The following is a 17,146-nucleotide window of genomic DNA, read 5'->3' as shown; positions in this document are numbered from 1 at the left end:
TGTGACACCGCCAATCATGTTGCGCCATGTGATGCCGAGTGAATTTGGAGGATATTAAAATGGAAAGGATCCATCCATTAAATTATTGAGGACTGATGAAGGAATGAGGACCGTACGATTGTAAATAACTGATTTATCCTTTTTTTTCCTTTTAAAATTTTTAAATTCCGAAACTGCAAATGGAATTTTGCTTCTCAATCCTTATTTTATTCGATTTTCCAAAATATATATATATATATATATATATTTTAATAAAAATATACCTTTCATTTCTTGAATTTTTAAGAGGCAAAGTGTGTGTTTGGTCAAACTTCAATGTAATAGTTGCAGTTCTAACAATGTGTTTAGAAAGGGGTGAAATTGTAAGGATAAAACTGTTAAAAAAATTTACAAATAGATTCGTACCGATATTTATAGTTGTATGTCAACAAAATATTAGTTATATGGATTTTGTCGTCTAAATACAGACCAAGTATTTTAACTGGATCGTCCACTAGTACATACTAGGCTTAGTGGCAAGACCCGGCGAACATATGGAGTATGTTAACCAATTAGGAGTTGTAATGATAATTATTGCAAGTGAATTAAATTGCTTAAAACAGAAACAACAGTAGATAAAAGTTATAAAACAATTGTGAGAAACCTAGCTTGGGTGATGTAGATTTTCTCTATTCAAAGTATTTGATTATCGAATTCTTATCGTCAAATCAAGTAATTGTTATCATCTTAACCAATTTAACAAGGAAGGTCTAAATAATTAAATTGCCCTTATCAACTACTATTTGAGTTGACTAAACAATTTGGATGCAAATTCAATTTGCCCCTAATTGCATTAATTAAGATCTAAGGTAAAGTTAGGTTGAATGTGTATAATTTTTAAATGCCTAAGTTGATTAGGATGATACTTTTCTAGTTTGATTAATAAGCTAACCTAACTTATTGTTTATTGAGATTATTGTATACAATCTAACAAAACAAAAGCAAATCATATATCAATCCAAAAGCATCAATAATCATACGACGCACACAAGCGCCCAACAATATGAAAAATATTCATGCACATAATTAAAACCTACAATACAATAAGTTTAGACTAAAACAAAGATGATGAACTCTAAGTGGTTGGAAAATAATTTTATCACATTGCAATTGCCCTGTGACGCTCGATGGAAATTTCACGTTGAACAACATCATACAATTGCAATGCTCTAAGACAATGTCTCTCTCGGTTGTGTGCTTCATTTATGTCATTAACATCTCATTGAACAATACCAATCGAATTAAGCAAGATTAGATAATTAAATATTTGCAACAAATAAAAGCTATAATTTTGTTATATTTATAAATTAATAAGCTCTTTTATTATATTTAAAAACATCCCTCTAAATCGTACTTGAAATAAATCTGCACTTTAATCAGTTACATAACATTGCAGAGAGTATAAATAATTAATTTGTAATTTAAAATGCAATATAGCTACTTAAAATAAAATATATTTGATAACAACGTTTATAAATCTTTACCATTATATTATTTTTAGAATGTGTGATGTAATTATAATATTGTTATTTTATTATAAAACATATTTAAAAATACATAACAATGGTTATTTAGAATTCTCATTAATGATTAAAATTTAACACTTATTAACAAAAATAATATTTGAATAAAAGGAGAGATAAAATGAAGGAGTTGGGAAAGAAAGAAGAGACGATAAAAACACACTGCATATGCAACCTTGACTCCAGAAAGTCAACAAATTACAATTACACTTTTTTTTCTTTCTTTCTCTTTTTTATATTGAGACAACAAATTATCCACTGCGCTCCGTCCTACGATACTATCTTTTTGTCTCTCTTCTTTTCCCAAACTTCAAACTCTGAAGTCAATCACACTAACAAATTTTCACCGTCAACGTATGATCTAAAACGGCTAATATCTCGTTTAAAAAATAACTTTGAGTTCTTAGCTTATAGTCAGGTTGATAATATCTGTCTTACGACTTCAGATATCGGAAATGTCACTGTATTGCTGTTATTTTGAAAAATGGACGGTTCTCTCAAAATGTTGGTTCGGAGAATATATTTTCCTATAACCAATATAATTTGGTAATCATTTTGTTTTTTAAATTAAGCTTATAAAATGGGAGTATTCTACTTATTTCTTTATCATGATTTTCATTTTTTTTTAACTAGAAACGTTGAATTTAAAAGTTAAAATTTGGATGTGAAAATAGTATCTATAGATTTAATTTAGAAAAAGAAAATAAAAAAACTAAGTTGTTATCAAAATACTCTCACTATTCAGTTTTCTATGCTCATATAGCAAAATAATCACGTAAGTAAAATTAAAATATTTGTCTATCTGTTTTTGTATATTTCAACAAATACATAAATTAAAATATTCTATTCTATATCTAATAGAAAAAATTGAAATCTCAATATTACTGTCAACTTTTTCTCTCCTTTCTTGTTGAGTGATCATTTTGTAATATTAGCCACATTTAAACGTAATTCTATGGTATATTAACTGAAGATGAGTGTTTCAAAATTGGATTTAAGAACTAAGTAAAACAAATTACACAAATTAACTTTGATTTAAAGATACTTCTAAAATTTATTTAGTCAACACTAAAAACAGAATAGATTATCTTTTGTCATGATTTTAATTAATAAATAATTTGAATATAATTAAAAAGTAAGATTGATTTGATTAATAAAGATAAAAGTGGTGGGATCATGGACATCAATGATGGGCAAATAGTGTTCACATAAGAGCCCAAATTATTTATGAAATGGAATCAAATATTCACACTATGATATGATATAATTAATGATCATTTCGATCCAATTTATCAATCAAACAAAACACTTCATCTTTTCTTTTCTTTTTTCTAAAATAAATTATTTTTTACTTTTAAATTTTCATTTTTACATCGTCAATCCAAAATTTAGATGATTGGATTTGTGTTCTTCAAACCCACTTTTGCAGTTTGTAAATCAATGGTTAAATAATAATTTAGTCGGATTTTTTTTTTAATTGTGTCTAATTTAGAGTCTAATAAACATTTTGGAAATTACAAAATTAAATTGGTTGATTTATTAGATTTTTTTTTTATCAAATTAGTGTCTCATAAATTAGTGGTTTTGTATTTTAAAAAAAGAGAGTCTAATTACACAAATTTAAAACGTGAATGACGAAATTTTTTTTTTTTAGATATTTCAAAGTTTGGAGACTCATACTCACAAGAAAAAAAAAAAGGTGTAGGGACAAAAAAGACAAAGCTAAATGCTTTTTCGTTTTGTGTAGCACTACAAAACTAAAACTCTATAGACTTAAAATCAATAGCTTTGTTTGGTAACCATTTGTTAGGAATAGTTAATAATTTAACAATCAAATTCAAAATAATTAAGTATATAGCAACATCTTTAAAAATTTACAAATATAACAAAATTTATCAAATTATATTAACAATACAAGTCTATCACCGATAGATTATGTTGTAAATATTGATTTATCACTAATAGATCATACAAGTCTATCAACGATAGTCTTGCTATATTTGCAATTTTTTTAAAATATTGTTAAATCCTTAATTATTATTCCTCAAATGACCATCAATTTTAATTACTATTTTTTAATCCTTTAAAGTCAAGCTTACAGATACACATTTCACCTCTAAATTTATGGTGTGCTTGTATACTTATATTATCCATGTTTTGATTAAAAAAAGTAAACCATAAATTAAAAACTACAGAGATTGTTGCAAATTTAGCAATTAGATTCAAAACAATTAAGCATATAGCACATTTTAAAAAACTTACAAATATAGCAAAATTTATCAAATTCTAATAGTTTTGTTATATTTACAATTTTTTAAAAATATTGTTGTATCTATAATTATTATTCCTAAATTTGTGAATTTTCCATATATTGAAAATACTTTTAAATTTGACTACTAAATAATGAAATGTTTGAAGGGTAGATAAACCAAAATGAAATATAAATGGATAATAAGTGAATATTAGCATAAATGTGTAATAGTGAAGATGCGATGAAGACACAAAAATACAAAGTATAAGCAAAAGGTCAAGGAATAACTCAAAGGAAAAGGCAGCATGGGATGGCCTACTCTCAACTCTCTATTGGAAGTTTGTTAGAATGATTTTAGAAACAAATTGACATAACAAAAACCTAATAATTTGGATGAACTTGGACAAATACAAATTGGTTTAATTTGTTTCTATTTATTTTTATATATGTGGTTAAATCTTCATTTTCATCTTATCCTTTCAACACATTACCATAAATCTTCAAAATATCAATGTGTTGGTATTTTCTTTTTCTTTAAACCTATCCTACTGCACTAACAACATTCTTCCTCTCACTCACACAAACTAAAACCCAAATAAACATACATGGATCCAATAATAAAAGCCCAAAAATAAGATACGCATTTTTTACAAATAAAATAAATTACAAGTTCCATCCTCACATTTGAATTCACTTTTTCGTTAAATGTGAGAATTGAATGCTAACTATACTTTCGTACCTATTGAGTGTATGACTAGTCATTAAAGTAACACAAAGGTGTAGGGATGTAAACAGGGGTTGGGAGACATTCTCAACCCAACCTATATTTTCGGGTTAGTTGGGTTGGCAGCCCAAATAACTCCAAATTAATTTTTTGGGTTGAGTTTGGTTGAATTGTATTGTTCTTTTATATTTCCTACCCAACGATTGTTTACCCTCTTATGTGATCGTTTAACTTTTTTACCTTCAAACGATCGTTTACTTTTTACACGATTCGCTAATTTTCTCTATAATCATTTAACAAAATACTCATTGTTCACACGAGATTTCAAAGAAATGTATTTCGTGGAATTGAAATTTGTATATTGATGAATATTATGAATACAATCTCTAGTATTTACTCATTTGATGCTTTCTTTCGAATAGGATGTTGTAGCTTCAGTTTTCTGAAATTCAAAGAAAGTTTGATCTTCAAGGAAAGTTTGATCTTCAAAGTCTTTAATCTTTCCGAAGATTCTCTTCCGAGCTTCAATTATTCCTTCAACAAGAGACCTCATCAAATGTATGACAAATGTCTCTATTTATAGAGAAATTTTGTGGGTTTTAGGTGGGCTTTGGCCCATTTGTTTGTTGGGCTTAGGTTTGGACTCATTTGCCTTATTGGGTTTGGACTTAGACCTATTTGCTTTATTGAGCTTGGGTTCATCTACTTGTTGAGCTTGAATTGAGTAAACTTAACTATCAAAATCCAATAAAATATAATTATATTTGTTGTGATGATGTAACATGATTTAATTGGCCGAAATTTATTACTCAACACTCAACACTCATAACTTTATTTTTATTTATATATATTATTTATGGTTAGATTAGATTGAACCGACTTTTTCAACCTCCAACCCGAAATCCAACTTAATAAAAACTAAAATTTTCAACTCAACCTAACCCATATTATAAACTAACTATATGAGTTGGGTAGTCCAAATTGTTAGGTTATTCGAGTTGAACTTACATCCCTACACAAAGATATCTTATTTCACATCAACGTCTTATTTTACATCAATGACATATGTGAAGGTATAGAAATGTGACTTTAAGAACTTGTACACCCAACCATATACCATAAATATTTAAGTGGGCTCAAATTGACTTAAGCCCTCTCTTTACCTCTATTAGTTATATCTTAAACTTTTTTTTAAAAAAAAATTCTTATCATGATACAAATTTTAAAAACTAACATGAGTTATTTACAGATCACTTTTTCTAATTTTCAAATTTTAACTGAGTTTTTTTAAGAAATAAATAATATTACATGGCTAAATCTCAAAACCAATTAATTTATAAATAGAGTAAATTTTAAAGTCTTTTTAATGTAAAAATTGATCTTTTTATCTCTTTTGAGTTTCATTGTCTCTAATATCAAATTAGATTTGATAGTATGAAGTTTCAACGTAAAAACATAAATTTTAATTTCTTCGTCTTTTAGTATAAAATTTTCAAAATCTCACCAATTTAGATAATTGAACTAAAAAATAGGAAAAATTAACGACTGTTTGAAATTTATTTAACAAAATCACTAAAAATAAAAAAATATACATTTTATTTTTTTTAAAGAATACACAGAAACAACGAGAAAGGATAAACAAACAAAATATTGAATGAAATTAAATTTATTAAGAGAAGGTTTGTGTTGTTTTGGTTTGAACCCCATATGGGTAATTAAATGGTTAAATTTGAGCATATGGTTTTGATGCAAATTAATAATCCACGTTTGTATGTGGATTGAAGTACGGATTACTACATGGATGACGTTAAGCTTTTGACTATAAAGTTGGACGAGAGATAGAATGACTAAATTGACCCCCACTATTCAACACCTCTCTTTCTCCATTCCATAATTAAATTTATTCCTTTTTTTAGATAACATTCTACATTTTCCTTTTTCTAAATGGATCATCCAATTTGCCCTATGTTATAGCAAATTAATATTAACATTTTGCTTACATTATACATCACACTTTAATAATTCTTAATATAATTGCAGTAGAAACTAGTAATCAAATGGTAATTATATCTCAAAGTGAAACAAAAATAAAGAACCAAAAGAGGAAGACAACATAGATCAATAAATGGTTTATTGTGAAAATAAAAACCAACATAACAAAATACTAGAAAGATTATATGAAGAATGCAAATGAGAAAACTCTATTAAAGACATTAATTATGTTTTGTTTGAAGTTGAAGAGCAATTTTTTATTAAAAAATGAGTTGGTCCAATCCGACGTGTAAAATGTGTAACTGGGGATGCCCACAGCTTTTCCTTATTTGGTGTGCTGTAAGTCCGACGTGTAAGTCTATAACTACTCCCACCCTTATTTATTCTACGTTTTCATTTCTAATAACTTTCCTTTTTTTTTTTCTTCTATATATATATATATTATCTTGAAATATTTATTTAAAGTTTTTAACCAAAAAATTAAATTTGTATTAACATACTATTTTAACCTCTTATATTTGGAGGTTTCTTTGGAAGGACTAAAAGAAAATTAATTACAACTTTCTAAGAACAAACAAATATGCATATTGATCTTATCCTTAGCTAATTCAGGTTTGACCAAATGATAAAAAAAACAGACAAAAATCTAATGGTTTTTGTTCTAATTACTTTATTTTTTTAAAAAAATTTCAAACTAATTTCATTTTGGTCAACACAGTGTACAAATACAAAATTCTAACTATTACTATCAATGACATGAACTAAAATAAACATATTTTTTAAAAGTAACTCATGATTGATGATATGAAGCAACATAAGTGGAAGAAAAAAGGAAGGTGCATAGGAAAAAAGGCAATTGTTATGATCGTAAACCTGACGCGAAATGGAATTTTAATATTGATTAAGAAAAGGGAAGTCAAAATGTTTGCTTACTCTCTCTCTTGGGCTTTAAGCCACGGCGCACGCGGATTTCTCCATTTGAAACTTTCTTCTTTTCTTCTTCTTCTTCCTTCTATAAAACCTCTTTGAACTCCACAGCCCGCCATTGTTCAACGCTCTAAGACACCAAAAACACCATCAACAACACAAACCCACTTTTCATTTCTGCAGCTTTTATAATGCCCCTTGTGCTTCAAACCTTCAACAAGTTCTGTTCCAAGCTCGACAATCGCCACCCCAACCGCCACGGTTCTAAATTAGCTTCCTTCTCTCTTTCTCGTCTTCACGCATTCGAGGAAGACGTCTCCTCTTGCTTCAATCATCTCTTACTCTCGACTTCCGCTTCAAAACCGTTGTCGTTTCATTACTTTCTTCAGCTTCTTCAGGGTCTTCTTCCGGTCATCCATAAGTCGTTTGCCAAATTGGTTGTTGACTTGGAGTACCCTGTTGGAAGATGGAGAGCCGATTTGGTTGATGGGTATATAAATTACACTCTTAATTTGCTTGATCTTCTCAATTCCATCAGTTTTTCTTTAACCCAACTGGGGAATTCTCGGGTTTTACTTTCTTATGCTCTGAGCCTAATTGAGAGCTCCCCTGCAATGGCGGTTTCCCGTCTGAAACCGATTGTTCTAAAGAGGTATTCCGAAGGATTGGAGATTAAAGCAAACGTGAAAGATCTGAAAAAGGGTTGCTCCGGCGAGGAGAGAGCGATTCAGAAAGCTTTAGCAACAATGGAGGGAATTGGGTATTGGGTATGTGGTATTGTGCTTTCTGGTTGTGAGGGAGATTCGACGGCCTATTTGGAGATGAGGAAATTGGCTTCCGGTGTGACGGTTCCGGCGTTTAAGGCGTTGGATTCGATGATCTTGGCAGTGGTTTCCGGGAAGGGGAGTGTGCCGGACGAGGTTGAGGAGGTGAACGTTGCGGTAGCGATGGTCGTCGACGGTGGCGGCGAGGCGGTGGAGGAGATGAGGAAGAGGATGGGGAGATTGGAGAAGACGGTGGAGGGACTGGGGAAGGAAGTGGATGGAAGATTCTCGGAGGTTCTCGACGGAAGAACTCGATTGCTTGATGTTTTCAGACACCCTCAAAATTAGAACTCTATAAGAACTTTTTTTCCTATGAAAAAGGGTTTATTGATCAATTTAAATGTGTATCAAGTAATGGGATTTTCAATTGTGTATAGAAACACTAAAGATGTTTGTATTTGTAATGCATTTATGTATTTTTGGTGAATCCAAAAACAAAACAGAACAAAATAAATTGCTGAAAAATATTGGCATGTAAATTTTGAAGGTTTTATTAGAAATTAAGAAGTGCTTATGTATTATTATTTGAGTTAAGTGCATGATTTTGAAATCATCGAGATTAATTTTATTGAACGCCTTTAATGAATAACGATCGAAATTGATCGACAGAAATCAATAAACTAAAACTGATAATTTAAGTTTTTGTAAAAATAGTAAAAACATTTATAAATAGCAAATTTAAAAGGAAATTTGAAATAGCATTAATAATAATAATTAAGGATATAGCAAAATTTTAAAATTTTTTATAGCAAATCTATCATGGATAGACTTGTATCGCTGATACACCTCCTATAGTCTATCAATGATAGACCAATATTTGCAACATGATCTATTGTTGATAGACTCATATCATTGATAGAATTAGACAAATTTTGCTATATTTATAAAAATTTTAAAATATTGCTATATACTTAATTATTTTAAATATAATTACTAAATTTGCAATTACCTCAATTTAAAAATAATAATTTTGTAATAGACTTTGATATCACTAAGACATTAACTACTTGCGATAATTGTCATATTACATATTCACTACGAGCTGTTTTTTTTAAGAATAGTTATTTGATACAATTTTTCAATTATGATTGCACTTAAAAGTTGTTTTTATAGAAAAATATTAAAATTGTAAGAAAATATTTTTAAGAAAGAAACACAATCAATTCTGTCCTCTTCATTCATTGCTCAAATTCAAATGATGGTGTTACACAAACAATTTCAATCTAACAATTAATTAATATAATTATAAGTTCACACATAAGATTTTTCCTCTAATCCAATTATTAGTCCTAGATCCAAATAAATTGATAATATGTTTATTGATTAGAAATAAATATCTTGAACCAAAATATTTATAAAATATAGCAAAATTTTAAACATTTCATGCGGTTTTAATGTTTACAATATTTTTTCTTTTTCTAATCAAATTATTTTTATATACTTAACAAAAAACGATTATCGATATATCTCTTGGCTTCAGTTTTTCAAGGGAATCATAGGAACAGAAATGCTAACACAGACTTTAGCATATAGAGAGTCAAATGCATAATAATATTATTAACAATAACAAACTTCTAACTACACACTACGGAGATTTTGAACCTCCAAGGATAATTAATATTAAAACTAATTTGCAATTTGATATTAATAAATAATACTTAATCATATTAACTATAATACGTCTCTCTTATTCAAATCATTCAAAATACCTTTTTTGAGATTATAGAGAAATTTAGAACTAAAAAGTATATACGAAACTTATTGTAACCAATAGGATTTTAACATCTGGCTCCAACCTCAAGGAAAGAAGAGCAATCCAATTACCCGAAATAGGAGAAGAGCTAAATTTACAAATATAAAAAGAGGGGAATGCAAATTAAAGGCAAAAATAGATCAATTCTTCCAAAAAAATAAGTGTGAGTACTGAATAGCATCAAAACAACATCATCCCTATTCAACGCTCAATATCGTGTGCGTGTGGCCCAAGTTTACTTGTTTGAGATGCTGAAAACCAACAGCACCCCCCACCCCCAAAAAAGAAGAAGAAGAAGAGAAAGCACAAAGAACATGGCCAGTTCAATGTCGTAATGAATTTGGCATTTGGTTTGAATAGCCACAGTGATATGATTTGTTTCTATGTTCGAAGAAGCCATCTCCACCTAGACTCAGGGTAAGGTATCCCCTCAATTATGTGTTAATTTCAACGTGTTTTTATGTCTATTAATTCTCTTTTACAACGAACATCATTTTACAACAATGCATATAACATGTAATCAATGTATATGAAGTAGGTAAAGGTACCTTTGTTTTTGTTTCTATAACGCATCTGTGCTCAACGGATATGGAGGCACTATGTTATTCGGATCTGAGTCATCCAATTTTTGACACACGTATATGAAGTGAGAATCTGGGTCTTCCATAACAAAATTTGGTGACAATAACCCATTTTCGGTCAGAGGCACCTGTTCGAGATTTGATTTCTCTGGTGTACTACACTCTTCCGGCCTTTGGTATCCTGGCCTTGCTGTACGGTGTAAAGAATGAGAAATGGGAAGGAAATATATTTCAAAATTCCATAAAACTTAAAACAACGGGAAAACAGAAGTATGTCTCCAATGCTCATTAATGACATAGAACAAGTTAAATTATCTTGAAAAAGAAATCAAAGTAAAACCAATGTGATGTTATGGTTTCAACATCACTAGTAGTAGTCCAAAACAACGATGTTCAATTGATAGAGATAACCATGTCAAACTGCTCTAAGTGATTTAAAACTAGAACCTTTTCAAAAGTACAGGCGTCGTTAACAGATTTGACTTTATCGTCAATCAACTAGTTCTATATTTAAGAAAAAAAAAATGTCATTGTGTATAGATGGGCAGCGTGGCCACATCACAGAGCATCCAAAATCCCCGACCACATAGTAAGGGAGCAAACCAAACCGCTGGGAAAGCTAGCCAACTAATGCAGAATTCATATTTCTCTTGGTTAAATCCTCGAATGATCCTTTTAGTTTCCTGTTTAAATTACAGTTTCCCTTTTTAGTTTCTTTTTTGTATTTTAATTTGTAGTTTCTTGCCTGTGGTATCATGTATTCAATATTTTTTTTTTATTGATATTTGATTTGATTTTTGAAGAATGGTCTCCTTCAATTCCTTAGGCTACAACACTAACTGGGAATCGTAATAGCAATTCTTCCAATAAAGACCACCTCAGAAGTTCATTTGTCCTTCTGTCTTGTCACTCTATAAATCATCTAGTTTTCTCAAGGGTGAAAACATAGCCTAGAGGAAGAAATGGCCCAATAGGCCACTGTTAGGATACCAAAACACAGAAAATATCACTTAAGATGTCTACAATGTACTATTGATAATAAATTTCAAAATCAACGGTTTTTTGAGAGGGCTATGTCTCTCCGACGTCCAATCACTAGAAACTATGATTCCCTCCTAAGGTGCCCAACTCCCCTTATTTATAACAAATGCACCACCTAATTACCACTAAGTCCTTATTGTTATCCTGCTAATATTCCCAATATATCCCTTACTAATTAATACTCTCACGCACCCCGTTGCACATCTTAGCAACATGGCTTAACTTACCTGCATCCATAGTTCATGTTCAGAGCTTTCAACACTTGAAATCTAATCTTAAACTACCTATCTTTAGTAGTTGTCTGTGATTCTTCGATTTTTTTGTTCTTTAAATTCTTTTTCTGCAGACGTGGTTTGAAACAAAAGCAGGAGAAACCAAATAAACACACCTGTATCAACTAGAGACCTGGAATTAAAAAGAGGATGAAAACGAACTCACGGATTATAAACAACGCTATCTTCCAATTGTATGAAGGTCGCATCAAATGGGGCATCCTTACTTTGGGATCACCATATGTTATCTGCAAACCCCGAAAAATCTATTTTGATTATTTTACTCCAAACAGAACATTGAAAAGTAAAGTCTTGACGAAAGATAAAAGATGGATACCAGTAAATAGACTCCTCCTGGTTTAAGAAGCCTACAGGAGTAACAACCAAAAATTAGTGGAGAAATATAAAACCAAAGGAAGAGAATCTACAGTAGTCAACCAATCTTGTGAAGTTCATAAAGTCCACAACCTACTCACTTCTCCCAGCATTTGAGCAGCACTAATCGGAGCATCAGTGCCACACTGTGTACACAAAATTAAAGAATTAGAACATGGGGAAAATAGTGAATAACATGCCTGAGAAATATTGAAAGCTCACATACCATCAATGAATCAAGTGTCCCTATATCAAGAATCAAGAGGCCAGGAGTGAAACGTGGTGGCACCAGCATTGAAAGATCAACACATAGAGCAAACTTCAGTATTAAACACTGGGAAATTCAACGGAGTGTAAAATGAAGATCAAGAAGCCAGACCTTTATCAATGACAGCACCGAATTTCTCGTCTGGGAAAAAGCTCATGTCCCTGACATCCATTTCCATATCTATATAAATTTGTCAAGTAAACTTGTAGAACTTGTACAAACCGATTGTACTTTACCTAAAAAGGAACACAAGGACCATAACCTATTGAGAGGACCATATTAATTTTTCTCTCTCACTCTATCTCTCTCTCTAAGTACTATGTAGATCACCATACTGAAAATTCTGTCAACCCGAGCAACTCGAGCGTTAATTTGAAAACAAAACAAAAATACAAGCCTCAGAGGATACATTTCAACTGGGGGATAAACTGATACTTTCTTTTCATCATGTCAATTGCTACCGAAGAAATGTCAACGTTCATTATGTCTTCATATCCATCCTTGACCATATCTTCTGACATGACTACAAGTACAAAAGATGTCACGGTTAAAATCAATTTAAGTTGTAGACAACAACAAAGTTATATTTAATGTGCTGAAGCTCTAAATTACACTGCATCAGTTATCAATTTTTATACAGCATCTATATAGATTAATAATTGAACAATACAGCGTCTATAACTTCCAAATACTTACTAATTCTTGTATCTTAACCCGCGTTATTGTGGACATTTTAGCCAAATATGTACACGTTTTCAGAAACAACCAAATTCAGAAATTCCAATTTCCAAATACAGCTAACAACCTCGATAATCATCTCTCGTCGATTAACTTCTTGGCATTCCCATTCTGCTAATGCTTTCAGCTCTCAAATAAGTTGAGATTTAATCCTCGTTAAGCTACTTAAGTTAGAATCAACATTAAAAATTTGAATACCAAAACCAGGTTTTCCCGTTCATTCCCTCAAACGTGTAATTATCATCCAACAGAGTCCAAATAGTTGCCTACGAATTCTCAAGAACAAGATTCCAAGACATCTCCTCGTTTCAATTTCCACGTATGCTAAACCACCTAAATCTCTCAATCCGATAAACTTAAAATACACTAATTTCGGACGACAAAAGATTGAATGCATCGAAAATTTATTCGAATTCCAACTTCCAACACATGTTCAAGAACAATCGAAATCTAAAAAGAAAAAGAAAGTGGAAAAAGGAAGAAAGGTGAAATAAGAGGAAATTACCAGCATTACCACAGCCGACCATAAGGACGGAGGCGGAAGTGCTGATGAACTTACGAACAAAAGGACGAAGAGAAGAATAACGCTGGTACCAATCAAAAGAGCCAGCCTCCTGCAGGTAACGAGCGTCCCAGTAGACAGCATCGCCATAGTTGTAGGTGTTGCAGCTCGAGACGTCCCTGTACATGTCTGCACCCAACGGCTGCCTCCGACGGAAAATTTCACAACGTAAAGAAGACGATAGGAGGTGAGATACGGGGGCGGCGGTTGATTGGGCAGTTGTAAGTTAGGATTCCGGTGAGGTGGAAAAAGGCTTTGTTTGAGTTAGAGAGAGAGTGAAATGAAAGAGAGGAACAGGGAAATCGGTTGGACGATGGTCCGGATGGGATTAGGAGCGCGTGGAGAGTGGCGCGTAGAAAAATGCGCGTAAGCTTAAAAATAGGTCGAGTAATTTTCAAAAAATGAATATTCCAGACAGTTCATTTTTTATTTAAAATATTAGATTAATATTATCGAAATATTCCACAATTACGAAATCAAGAAACTATCTTTTTCTTTTCTAAATATATATTACTCAATTTTTACTCTAATTTTTCAATTTTTCTAAAATATACCTAAATTATTTTGATCCCCATGTTTAGAGTTCAAATTTACATATTCCATCTATCTATAATCTGATCTAAATAGCTTAGATAAAAATGATACAAAATTCTTTTCTTTTTTTGGTTAAAATTTGTGATTTTGATTAATAATTTATAAAATTTTAAATAATTTTTAGATATAAATTTTAAAAAAATGTTTTTCTCTATACGAAACTAGTGAATTTAGAAAAGCTTTTACATATATTAAAATAAATAAGCATAGTCCAACGATATAATGTTTGTATTATCAATCTTAAAATTAGAGGTTTGATTTCTTTATCTCAAATTAAACGATAACCTTTTAAAAATTCATTAATAGATGTTGACATCAAAGGCTGAAAGTGACAATTTAACAAGTTGAGGTGAAAAGTATAAATCTGGAAATAAATTAACTAAAAACAACATTTAAATCTCAAATATAAAAGAGTAAAATTTGTTTAAAATTTATGTATTAAATTTAAAACAAACTCAAAACTTACAATTAAAAAGTAAATTTAAGATTGATTAAACAAAATAAAAGTAAACTTATAATTGTAAATTAAAATGTTTTAATTAATTAATAAAGAATTTAGATGATGGAAATAATTTGGGAGTTGAATTTTGGTGAGTAATAAGTTGGTTGGTTCAACCGAAAGAACACAAAGTTGGCCCAACTGAAAATGAAATCATGTGAATAAAGAAACCTTCCCCTAATTGTTCCATTAATAACCACATACCCTATTTCAACATTAACTATAACTTAATTTTAATGATATTGATATTCAATGTGAGTACGCATATGTTAAGTATATAACAAGCTGGGATATTGAAATTTGAATCTCTAATTATAAGAATAAAAATAAATAACTATGTATCAATTATATTCGACATATTTACACAGTATAATTGTTAGGATATTTTTCCAATTGTATAGATGAATTCTCTCTATCTATACATTTTATTTTTGTGTTAAAGGACGTGTTCGTATATTCATAGAGTTTAATGTTTTTTTGGGTCTTACTCGTGTATATGTTTTTTAAAAAATATCAACAAGTCTTGTAACTTTTTATTTTGTGTCCATACAATAAAAAGAAGGTAGAAAATAAAAGAAACGAAAAATTATTTTATCACAAAATCGAGAGTATAGTTAATCACATATGTTAGATTTTATCGAAAAATTTATAGAATTACTAGAATATGAATTCTTCTCACTTATTTTAACACGTCATTAAATGATATATTATTTTAATTATCAAATTTGTCTAAATTTTAAATTCTTATTTTATGTCGTAAGGTAGAAATCAAGATTTAAATTTTTATTACCAATTATAAAAATGTAAGGATTTTAGTTTTATAAAAATGTAAAAACGATTACCAATTAATATGATCAAAAGGTTTGTAGTTTAAATACGATACAACTCCATTGTTGTAGTGAAATAAAATTCAAATTTTTTCTCTTGTTTGGCTAAAAGAAAAAAGTGCGAGTCTTATCGATGGAAAAATCAAATTGAGTCGATTGGTATTGTTGAAAAGAGTTAGAAAATAATTTTAAAAGATATGGATAAACCAACTTTTAATCGTATGCAATTGAGATGAGTGAGAATTTTCCTAAACCGATCATAATAGATTTGATAGAAAAACCGACTCCAACCAACCGACTACCGACTAACGGCAAAGCACGGGAGATTACATTTTCATCTTCTCCACATCAACTTCCACGTAGAGTTCCACCTCCTTCTTCTTGCATGGCAGTTGTCACTCTCTTCCCTTCCCCACGTATCCTCAATCCCCTGCCATTTCCTTCTCTTTTAAAACCAATCACCGTCAACACTCCTCACCACTCCTCCGTTTCAGTTTATTGCCGTCGCTCTGCTCCACATGGAACAACAACTCATCGCAGATCAAAACCCCACTGCCGTCAACAATGAAATCCAAGCAAACAACGAAGAAACTACAAGAAAACAAGAAGAACATCCACTTCCATTAATGGCACTCAATCACGTCTCCAGAGTCTGCAAAAACGTCAAGGATTCCGTCCATTTCTACACCAAAGTCCTAGGTTTCGTCCTCATTGAACGCCCGCAAAGCTTCGATTTCGAAGGAGCTTGGCTGTTCAACTACGGCGTTGGGATTCACTTGATGCAAACCGAGGAGGATGATGATAGTGTTGGAGTCCGTGGAAGCGATAAGGATCATCTCGATCCCATGGATAATCACATCTCGTTTCAGGTTAGGGTTTAATTAATGAAGATTTGAGTTGAATTTTTTAGGGTTATGTGTTGGTTTGTTGACACTGAAGTGTGGGTGGCAGTGTGAAGATATGGAAGCGATGGAGGAGAGATTGAAGGAATTGGGAGTGAAGTACATGAGGAGGACATTGGAGGAAGAGGAGAAGGGAGAAACGATTGAACAGCTCTTCTTCAATGATCCTGATGGATTCATGATCGAGATCTGTAACTGTGAGAATTTGAAGTTAGTGCCAGCGGGTTCCTCCGGTAAGATTAGACTTCCGGCGGGTCGGCATAACCCTCCATTGGAATTGAATGATGAGAAATAGTTTTGGACGTTTTTGTGTAATCGGAGAGTAAGGACAATTACAAATTAATAACCATTTGTAAACATGACGTATCAATACTAATCGGAAAATTTCCTTGCTGATCTTAAAATTTATTACGTTTGTTAGTTTTCCAAATCCTAACCAAATTTATGGCTACCC

General features: G+C 30.9%; 3 protein-coding genes across 7 annotated transcripts; 2 read left to right on the top strand and 1 right to left on the bottom strand.

The window, feature by feature from the left end:
* The first annotated feature begins 7,647 nt into the window (after positions 1-7,647).
* LOC101213811 (UPF0496 protein 4) lies at positions 7,648-8,568 on the top strand. Its single transcript, XM_004136083.1, has one exon. It carries the CDS (start codon positions 7,648-7,650, stop codon positions 8,566-8,568), a length of 921 nt encoding a protein of 306 aa, XP_004136131.1.
* A 1,513-nt stretch (positions 8,569-10,081) lies between these two features.
* On the bottom strand, positions 10,082-14,201 carry LOC101214058 (EEF1A lysine methyltransferase 4). Of its 5 annotated transcripts, none has more exons than XM_031888368.1 (8): positions 13,868-14,201; positions 12,980-13,093; positions 12,682-12,750; positions 12,529-12,548; positions 12,396-12,448; positions 12,265-12,295; positions 12,094-12,193; positions 10,082-10,804 (listed from the first exon to the last, which is right to left on the bottom strand). In XM_031888368.1, the coding sequence occupies exons 1-8, from the start codon at positions 13,995-13,997 to the stop codon at positions 10,596-10,598; spliced, it is 726 nt and encodes a 241-aa protein (XP_031744228.1). In that variant the 5' UTR covers positions 13,998-14,201; the 3' UTR covers positions 10,082-10,595. The 5 variants fall into 5 exon arrangements, with proteins under 5 accessions (XP_031744228.1, XP_031744226.1, XP_031744227.1 ...); XM_031888366.1 differs by having other exon boundaries at positions 10,082-10,795; positions 13,814-14,199; XM_031888367.1 differs by having other exon boundaries at positions 10,082-10,795; positions 12,094-12,175; positions 13,814-14,195.
* A 1,917-nt stretch (positions 14,202-16,118) lies between these two features.
* On the top strand, positions 16,119-17,098 carry LOC101214301. The gene is made up of 2 exons (XM_004136085.3): positions 16,119-16,659; positions 16,742-17,098. The coding sequence occupies exons 1-2, from the start codon at positions 16,309-16,311 to the stop codon at positions 16,985-16,987; spliced, it is 597 nt and encodes a 198-aa protein (XP_004136133.1). The 5' UTR covers positions 16,119-16,308; the 3' UTR covers positions 16,988-17,098.
* Positions 17,099-17,146: the final 48 nt, after the last annotated feature.

This window comes from Cucumis sativus, chromosome 7 (genome assembly GCF_000004075.3).
Source record: "Cucumis sativus cultivar 9930 chromosome 7, Cucumber_9930_V3, whole genome shotgun sequence".
NCBI classification, from domain to species: domain Eukaryota; kingdom Viridiplantae; phylum Streptophyta; class Magnoliopsida; order Cucurbitales; family Cucurbitaceae; genus Cucumis; species Cucumis sativus.
This window is presented reverse-complemented; position numbering and strand designations above follow the sequence as displayed.